Source organism: Rhinolophus ferrumequinum, chromosome X (genome assembly GCF_004115265.2).
Source record: "Rhinolophus ferrumequinum isolate MPI-CBG mRhiFer1 chromosome X, mRhiFer1_v1.p, whole genome shotgun sequence".
NCBI classification, from domain to species: domain Eukaryota; kingdom Metazoa; phylum Chordata; class Mammalia; order Chiroptera; family Rhinolophidae; genus Rhinolophus; species Rhinolophus ferrumequinum.
In genome coordinates, this window is record NC_046284.1 from 75,400,237 (window position 1) to 75,410,726 (window position 10,490).

Below are 10,490 nucleotides of genomic sequence, written 5' to 3' on the forward strand. Positions count from 1 at the left end.
CAGTGACCCAATATCTTCTATTTTTAAAATTTAAACCTCTGGTGTAATTCTATTTGACCGTGGTTTGGCTTGGGACTTTTTGAAAGTTTTTTTTTTTTTTTTTTTTCATTCTTTGCTTCCCTCACCTCCCACCATTCTTAATGACTCTGTTTACTATTCATTTGCTATGCATACCAGTTTCAATGGTTCTGTTTACTTCAGACCTAGTGCATGCCTGGCCCCATGACTTGAGGGAAGTTTTTGCATCTGTATGGGACCCACTCCTGTCCCTGGGGCAGACCAGCCTCTGGGAAGCCTTTTCTTCCTGGTGTTGCCTGTCCAACTTCTTTTCTTTGTTCTGCTCATCCTTGCATGTCTATAAAACTTTTAGCGATATTGAGAGAGGAAGGCAGTCTTTGTGACAGGGGGTCCATTCTCTTCCCTTAATGCTGACATTTTGGAATAAAACTGCTTTTCTTTCCATGAATCTTGCCTCCCGAGTTTTGGCTTTCCTGTAGCAAGCAGCCAGACGTTTTGCATGGTAACACCTCCATAGCTCCCAAACTTTTTCATCAGGTTGCTTCAGTTTAGGCAATTGGGAACGGATCTCACCTCTCCTAGAACTCTCCTAGATCTCTCTCTCTCTCTCTCTCTCTCTCTCTCTCTCTTTCTCTTTCTCTCTCTCTCTGTCTCTCCCCTCCCTTCTCTGATGCCAACAGCAGTAAACTCTTCATAAAGGCAGTAGATTTAATTGAATTGACTGAACTGCTATCTGAGGATCACCATCCCCCAAACTCAGGTCCTGGCATTTGTCTCCCGTCAAACATTAGCATCTCTATAACTCTTAAATAACAGTTTGTTTACTCTTGCCTTAGCCAGGCTGGAGAGACTCTCACATCAACTTATTGGAGAGCGTGGGGGATGGGCGGGGAAGAGGGAGCCTGGCTACACCGTTCATTGTGAGTTATAGTATTTTTAAGTGCCCCTGCCCTTTCCCCTCACAAATCCTTTTGTTAGCTAACACTTGTGTTCAATCCTATGATTCAGCAATTTCCTCTTTCATTCGGGGCCGCAGCTGCTGCAGACCCTTAAGAAACAGAATTCACACAATGAAACGGCCAAGGAGATAGGTTTGCAAATTGGGAGCGCTAATCTCAAGAGAACGGAAGAAAAGGTTGGCGGGTCCCACGATTGCGCAAATCAATGAATAGCCTGGTATACAATGAGGTAACGGCCCTCCTGTCAAAGAACTCCGGAGCAGTGGCTCTCCACTCCCGGGCCTGGGCAGGCACACACTGAGTCCTTTGATGTCTCTCTTTCAAAGGGCGAGGCTGCAGCGACTGGCAATTGTGCTGGACATATCTGGGAAGGACCTGGGAGGACCTGTAAGCTAGGAACTTTTAGCCAGAAGAAAGGGGGCCGCTCCACGGTCACTCCTAATTTCTTGGCTAAAAGGACTAGAGAAAAAATGCAAAAGAGCTAGAGGGCCTGCAGAAAAAGTTCCGTCCTTTATATAACCTTCCCTGGCGGGCAATGCTTTTCAAGGAGCCCCTATCAGCCAGCTCACTTTGCCTTCCCTGCTGAGGCGTGCGGTCGTCCCCTGCCCATTGCTGACCCCAGACGTTGAGGTCTGGAAGCGGCTCTGTCCGCCACCCCAGTTATTTTCGAGGTAACTTCTTGCATGCCCATCATAAAGGTGATGATGACATCCAGAGGACACTTAATTGCTTAAAGCGCAGAGACAGAGAAGATAGGGAATAGGTCTCATTCAGCAGCCAGGGAGGGGAGGCAGCCTAGAAGTCACTGCCACTACCTTCCCCTGACCTGGTGACCTGTCAGTGTTCGCCACCATGTGACCCCGCTGAGGCCACTGCGACCACTCTTCTTTTTCTTTTCCTCTCACCTTTTCTTTCTTGCCCCGCCCCTCCCAGTCCCTGGGCTAGAAACAGCTGCTGCTGCTGCTGTAGCTCCTAACTTTGTGTCTTTCTTCTGCCCCCAATGGCTGTTGGCGTGCTCAGAGATGCCAAGGGGACAGGAACGGCCTCCAAGAGGATTTCTGCGTGGGGACGTGTGCTCTGGGAGAGGACACCGAAGATGCGGATGGAACGCACAGAGTAGCACGGGGCGGGGCCGCCAGGCCTGGAGATGAATTCGCCTGTTGCTGGGATGCTGATGGATAGAGTTACACAGCTACTGGGGGCGGCTCAAGTAGGTGTGGAGAAGAGTTTCCTAGTTGGGGGGCAGGGCGAGAGGACTCCAAGGGCTCTTTTTACATCTGGAGCCTCATTAGATTGGGACCGTATAAAAGGCGCATTCCCTCGCCAGCCATTGAGTGCCGCGTGGAAGGACCTTCATTCCACCGCCCTCAACGCCTAGCGTCCGCCGCTGGGGCCAAGTAGGTCCCGCCTTCTCCTCTTTCTTTGCTTAGCTTCACTTCCCCGCTTGTCTTTGTGTTTGGTGACTGCTTTTCCAGCCCGGTCTTTTATCTTTATTAATCTCGGACGGGTCACTGTAGCTCGGTCTCTTTTCCTATTCGGAACACACTGTCCCGACTAGAAAATACCTGGAGAGTGACTTGCTTTAGGACAGTCATCCTTTTTTCTACTTTCTATGTTCCTAGACTTTACAGTAACTTTAGTTTTCTGCGCCAGTTATAGAATCTGGAGTTCCTAGGGTCGGAGGACGGTTTTCAGGAAAGTCTCGTCTATTTATGCCCAGTGTTGATTTTAATGTTACATTTTATTCCTTTTCCGTAGACATTGACTAGTAAATGACGGTTAGGTGCTTATTTTATTGAAGAGAGAAGTGTAAATTCCTTGCGGAATGTGCTCAAGAGATTTGCCCAGCGCTGTTTTTATTTATTTATTTATTTATTTATTTATTTATTTATTTATTTATTATTTTTAAATCTTTTTTTTATAACCACCTAAGGGATCACTATTTGTGGCTTAGGGTGGAGAGGTTGATTTGTTAGGAAATTATTGAGATTTTTCTGTATCTTTGCATCGCATGTTGAGGGTACCCGTTATCATTTCTATGAATCATTTACTTTTCTAAAGCTAAAAAGAAAACTAATTGGTAATGCCCTTGCTTTTTCTACCTGTAATTTATTATTATTATTATTATTATTATTATTATTATTATTATTATTATTTAAGACTTATTTGAATGGGCGCCATGTGAAATCCTTTGAGTCAAGTTGTCTGGGTCTCTCTCAGTGGTATACTTGGAAGTTTTTTTCTTTCCCAAATTTGTCCGTATATAAGCAATTCGCTGATAATTGGACAAATTATTTTCAAGGATTTTGACTGATGCCGAATTCATTGAAGAAAGTGATTATCAGTATCTTCACAAATATTCAAAGGAATCAAGGACCATAAGCATTAATTCATAACTTACAACACCTTACAGAGAGAAATCAACCCTTTCCTCCCTCCAGTCTCCATAGTGCCCTATCCCCTGCCCCATTCTTGCGCATGCTGCCCCCCTCTTTGGCTATGCCACTCTCTCTTAGAAGATTGAAAGAATAATGAATATAAGTGAAACATAATTTGTAAAGCAATATCTGTGTCATAAAGAGTGGGTGACAGAAATACCAAGGAGCTTTCATGGTTTATTTTTGTAACTTACCACAATTTTTTAAAGTGTTTCTTAATTTTTTTTTTTTGCAAAGAATGGAAATTAACTCTAATTCTTGGAAACTTGTTTATATTTTTCTCTGCAAGTGATAATATAAATTGTTTTTAATCAAAGATAAAGGAATAAAGTTTTCAGGGAAGGAGGCAAATACAGCTAGTTTGTATCCTGAGAATACTTTTAAATAACTCTCACTAACAGAATTTAAGTTTTATTTCATACTGCTTTTCAAGCTCAAAACTAAATAACTTATTAGAAAAGTTCAATTTTTCATTCAATGCTCAATAGAAATCTGGATGGCAGAATTAGCAAAGCATGGCTTTTTTTTTCTTTTGGTAAATTTTCCAACCAGTTTGTGTGTCTATCTCAGAGCAAGTCTGTCCTGAAATCTTCCCAGATCGAGGTGGTTCCATGCAGCTCATCCCTGCTGAGCGCCAAATTTTAGCATAAGAGTAAGTACCTTTTGCAGCGCTGACTTCTTTTATTAAACCCTTAAAGCACTTATTGAAAAATCACTTCCAGCTCCAAATTTAAATTGCTCAGCTCATCAGTATAAACCTGACATCCTAGTTCCCCAAATCCAGTTTTAAGCTCTAGGGAAAATTCCTTGTGTTTTATTACAGTAGAATTAAATTAACAAATTTGAATCTCAGCCTCCTTCTACCATATTTCAACTGTGTTGTAAATTGAAATTGCAATTCATAATGCAATTTATTCTGGAAATATTTGAGAAGTAAATTTATAATTGCCACTTAAACTTGCTAGCTTTTAAGGTCTCTAAAATCTTAACACACTGTGTGTGTGTTGAGTTTTGTTTGTTATGCTATGATTTAGATTTAGAGTTTGGAGCTATCACCAATATTTTCATCTCTAAAGGAAAATAACATTTTTCACAAACTCTCATTCTGTTTTAATTAAACACTACTTAGTGAATTAAATACTGTCTCTAAACAGGAAAAATATGGTAAGTTTTATACTTATCAAACATACTCATTTGGTTTTTATTTGTTGACTTACTTTTTTCTAAAAGTAAGCAAGCTCTTTCTACTTACATCTTTCAACAAGTAAAATAATTCACTCAGGATAAAATTGAAATTTTTGAAATGACTGAAATCTAAAATTTCTTACTTAAGATAATCTATTTCTGCCACACCTTTTAATGTTCAGCATAAATTGATTTGTAATGATAATTTGAGAACATAAAGTTAGTAGCCTTTCTAAAATTAAAGAATAAATGACATTTAAAATAAACTTTTGTAATGATAACATCTTATTTCTTTATCACAGAAATGTTATTCTATTCAATGCAGAAAATTAATTTTTTTGGAGATTAAAATAATTTTAAACAGTCAGGGTTATATAACACCAGTGTAAGGAATGTATTTATAGAATATTAATCTGATATAGTAATTTGTAACAACTTCATTCTTTAGAACAATTTAACCAGAAAGTGTCATTGATTTCTTCAAAGGGTAAAGAGCCACAACATTCAAACAGAAACTCAAGGGTCTTTCTAGGAATAATAACACATGCAATATATGATGCCATGAGCCTTCACCAGAACTAAACATAATTTTAAATTATGACTGATGTTTGTAGTTCTGGATTTTCTTGGGGGCCTTAGTTTGAAAAAAAAAAAAAAAACTTGCTGACATAAGTATTTTTTTATGGAGAAGCTTTGAGGTTAGAAATGCTATACTAGATCAGCCAGTGACCATCCATTTCTGTAGTCAATGACTTAAGGTGACACCAAAAGATACTTCATGAAGAACATAACTACATTCTATAACATCAGCCTCAGAAGAGTGGATATGCATCTCATACATCCTCAGTTTTCCCTAATAATCCAATATTGATTGATGATCTTGGAATTTTGTCTAGTCCCTTCTCAAATCTATTCATATACTATATATACATATTTTCTATTACAAATTCTACAGAATGATAGAAAGTCCTATTTGGATAATGTACCCTTGTAAATCTTCTTTTTATTTATCTGTCAAACTACTTCATCCTTCAAGTGGGGGAGAGGAGGATCTTAGAGGAGGATCTTGATTCTGATGTTCCAGTATTTGTTGTACAGATGGAAATTTGTCCTAGGTTTACCTTGTCATTTCCCCTTTTAATGAAATAACTTGTGTTTTAATTTTAAGAGTGAAATAGAGTAATTTTAGAAAATCTGGAAAACAGATCAAACTCATTTTTAAAAATATAAGTCACTTATAATCCCAATCAGAGATAGCCAGTGGTAAAAATCCTAGTATATTTCCATCCAATCTATTCTCGATGCATATATGTATATACAGAGGGTGACAAAAACTGTATACCTTTTTTTTTGGGGGGCAGTATTGGGGAACAGTGTGTTTCTTCAGGGCCCATCAGCTCCAAGTTGTCTTTCAATCTAGTTGTGGAGGGCACAGCTCAGCTCCAAGTCCAGTCGCCGTTTTCAATCTTAGTTGAAGGGGGGGGCGCAGCCCACCATCCTATGTGGGAATTGAACCGGCAACCTTGTTGTTGAGAGCTGGTGCTCTAACCAACTGAGCCATCCAACCGCCCTGTATACCCATTTTAAGAAAGGAAAACATTGTATTAAAATTGTAATACTCAATACCATTTCCCCCCAAAAAATAAGACCCAACCAGACAATCAGCTCTAACGTGTCATTTGGAGCAAACATTAATGTTTGACCCGGTCTTACATTATAGTACAATAAGACCGGGTTTTATACTAATTTTTGCTCCAAAAGGTGCATTAGAGCTGATTGTCCAGCTAGGTCTTATTTTGGGGGAAATACGGTATATCCCTATAACAAAAGATGAATACAAGTCATCTGTAAACATTTTTTTGGCACCTCTAGTATGTCTGTAAACATATTAATCATAGTTGGTTGCATGCTATATAATATTTCATATTGTCAAATTTATCCAACAGTGTGTCTTGTGTACTTTCCCATGACTTCAGAATTTATTAAGTGTACAATTCTTGTATCTCAAATATGTTATTTCTCTGTACATTTCATTGATGTGCAACATTGTATGCTCAAGAGTTATTTGTGTGTCTCTTGGTTTAACACTGCCTGATTTCTGGAAGTCCTCCAAACGTTTAAATTCTATATAGTGTTTTTTAAAAATTATACTCAATATTTTACAAAATGGACTATGCAGAAATTGGTAACGAGAATCCCTCTAAGATTTTTTACTTTAAAATTATGTTTTAATTCATCTAAAGTAATAGAAGCATATTAAATCTCTGGCTTTAAAAAAATACAATCTTTACATTTACTTTTTATTTTTATTGAAATATGCAGTGGTACCTCGGTTTTCTAACATAATCCGTTCTGGAAGACTGTTCGAGTTCTGAAATGTTCAAAAACTGAGGCATGGTTTCCCCATAGAAAGTAATGCAAAATGGATTAATCCATTCCAGACCTCTAAAATCAACCCCTAAAACTGCAAATTTAGCAAGAATTTTACTATCTAATGATATCATAAAATTTACGGTGTTCGTAAACCGAAATGTTCATCAATGGAGACGTTCGAAAACCAAGATACCACTGTATTTTACATATAACACTATATAAATTTAAATTGTAAAGCATGTTAATTTGATACACTTATACATTGTAATATGATTACCATTGTAGTGATTATGAGCACCTTTAATATGTTCCATAATTATTATTTCTTTTTAGTGGTTGGAGTAATTAAGTTCTAGTCTGTTAGCAACTTTGATGATTATTATACAATATTATTGTGTACATTCTCTATACTATAGTTCTCTAGGACTTACTACTCATTGCAAGTTTGTACCCCTTAACAACATCTATCCTATCTTCCGACCCCCATTCCCTGGTAAACCCTCTGTTTTTATGAGTTTGGCTTTTTTAAGTTCCACATGTAAGTGATACCTTACACTACTTGTTTTTCTTATCTGTGACTTATATCTGACATATCTCACTTAGAACAATGCTCTCAAGTTTCAAAAAATCCATTTTTTTTTAATTTATTGGGGTGACAATTGTTAGTAAAATTACATAGATTTCAGGTGTGTGTACAATTCTGTATTACATCATCTATAAATCTCATTGTGTGTTCACCGCCCAGAGCCATCACCATATATTTGATCCCCCTTACCCTCATCTCCCACCCCCCACCCCGCTTGCCGTCTGGTAACCACTAAACTATTATCTGTGTCTATGAGTTTTTGTTTCTCATTTGTTTGTCTTGTTCTTTTGTTGTTTTTGGTTTATATACCACATATCAGTGAAATCATATGGTTCTCTGCTTTTTCTGTCTAACTTATTTCACTTAGCATCATACTCTCAAGATCCATCCCTGTTCTCACAAATGTTCCTATATCATCTTTTCTTACCGCCGAATAGTATTTCATTGTGTATATATACCACAACTTCTTTATCCATTCATCTATTGAAGGACATTTTGGTTGTTTCCATGTCTTGGCCACCGTAAAAAAAGCTGTAATGAACATTGGAGCACACGTGTCTTTATGTGTAAATGTTTTCAGATGTTTTGGGTAGATACCCAGGAGAGGGATTGCTGGGTCATATAGTAATTCTATTCGTAATTTTTTGAGGAAACTCCACACAACCTTCCATAACAGCTGCACCAGTCTGCATTTCCACCAACAGTGTATGAAGGTTCCTTTTTCTCCACAGCCTCTCCAACACTTGTTACTATTTGTCTTGTTGATGATAGCCATTCTGACTGGGGTGAGGTGATATCTCATTGTGGTGTTTATTTGCATTTCTCTGATGATTAGTGATGTTGAGCATTTTTTCATATGTCTATTTGCCATTTGTATGTCCTCTTTGGAGAAATGTCTCTTCAGGTCCTCTGCCCATTTTTCAATTGGGTTGTTTGGATTTTGTTGTTGAGTTTCATGAGTTCCTTGTATATTTTGGATATTAGCCCCTTATCAGAGGCACCGTTTGCAAAAATCTTCTCCCATTCAGTTGGTTGTCTCTTTATTTTGTCGATGGTTTCTTTTGCTGTGTAGAAGCTTTTAAGTTTTATATAGTCCCATTCATTTATTTTAGCTTTTACTTCCATTGCCTTTGGAGTCAAATTCATAAAATGCTCTTTGAACCCAAGGTCCATAAGTTTAGTACCTATGTTTTCTTCTATGCAGTTTATTGTGTCAGATCTTATGCTTAAGTCTCTGATGCATTTTGAATTAATTTTGATACATGGTGACAGTTTCATTCTTTTGCACGTGGCGATCCAATTCTCCCACCACCATTTATGGAAGAGGTTGTCTTTCCTCTATTGTATGTTTTTAGCTTCTTTGTCAAAAATTATCTGTCCACCTCTTTCCCAACTTGCAAGATGGCAGGTGAAAAAGCCGGGAAGCCGGACACAAAGGAGAGGAAACCTGAAGCCAAGAAGGCTGATGCTGGTGGCAAGGTTAAGAAGGCTAACCTCAAGGCCAAAACGCCTAAGAAGGGGAAGCCGCACTGTAGCCGAAACCCTGTCCTGGTCAGAGGAATCGGCAGGTATTCCCGATCAGCTATGTATTCCCGAAAGGCCATGTACAAGAGGAAGTACTCAGCAGCTAAATCCAGGATTGAAAAGAAAAAGAAGGAGAAGGTTCTTGCTACTGTCACAAAACCAGTTGGTGGCGACAAGAATGGTGGCACCCGAGTGGTTAAACTTCGCAAAATGCCTAGATACTATCCTACTGAAGATGTGCCTCAAAAGCTGTTGAGTCATGGCAAGAAACCCTTCATTCAGCACGTGAGAAAACTGCGGGCCAGCATCACTCCCGGGACCATTCTGATCATCCTCACTGGGCGCCATAGAGGCAAGAGGGTGGTTTTCCTGAAGCAGCTGAGCAGTGGCTTGCTACTTGTGACTGGACCTCTGTCCCTCAATCGAGTTCCTCTGCGTAGAACACACCAGAAATTTGTCATCGCCACCTCCACCAAAATTGATATCAGTGGTGTGAAAATCCCCAAACATCTCACTGATGCTTACCTTAAGAAGAAGAAGCTGCGTAAGCCCAGGCACCAGGAGGGGGAGATCTTCAACACAGAGAGAGAAATACGAAATTACAGAGCAGCGCAAAATTGATCAGAAAGCCGTGGACTCACAAATTCTGCCAAAAATCAAAGCTGTTCCTCAGCTCCAGGGCTACCTCCGCTCTGTGTTTCCTCTCACAAATGGGGTTTATCCTCACAAACTGGTGTTCTACATTAATTACGAAGAACTTAATTAAATGCCTGAACTGTTTAAAAAAAAAATTATCTGTCCATATTTATGTGGTTTTATTTCTGGGTTCTCAATTCTATTCCATTGCTCTATGTGTCTGTTTTTCTGCCAATACCATGCTGTTTTGATTATTGTAGGCCTGTAGTACAAGCTAAATTCAGGGAGTGTGATACCTCCAGTATTGTTCTTTTTTCTTAAGATTGCTTTGCTTATTTGGGCTCTTTTGTGGTTCCAAACAAATCTGATGATTTTTTTGTTCTATTTCTTTAAAAAATGCCATTGGGATTTTGATGGGGATTGCATTAAATCTGTATATTGCCTTGGGTAATATGGCCATTTTAACTATGTTCATTCTTCCAATCCATGAGCACAGAATGTCTTTCCATTTCATTTTGTCTTCTTCAATTTCTTTCAAAAATGTCTTGTAGTTTTCAGCATATAGGTCATTCACAAACGTGGTTAAGTTTATTCCTAGGTATTCTTTTAGCTGCAATTGCAAAAGGAATTGTTTTTTGTATTTCTTTTTCTTAGATTTCATTGTTAGTATATAGGAATGCAATGGACTTTTGTATGTTGATTTTGTAGCCAGCAACTTTATTGTATTCGTTCATTGTTTCTAATAGCTTTTTGGTGGAGTCTTTAGGGTTT

General features: G+C 38.5%; 1 protein-coding gene across 1 annotated transcript; it reads left to right on the plus strand.

The window, feature by feature from the left end:
* Positions 1 to 8,960: 8,960 nt before the first annotated feature.
* LOC117023269 (60S ribosomal protein L6-like) lies at positions 8,961 to 9,719 on the plus strand. Its single transcript, XM_033107771.1, has one exon. It carries the CDS (start codon positions 8,961 to 8,963, stop codon positions 9,702 to 9,704), a length of 744 nt encoding a protein of 247 aa, XP_032963662.1. The 3' UTR covers positions 9,705 to 9,719.
* Positions 9,720 to 10,490: the final 771 nt, after the last annotated feature.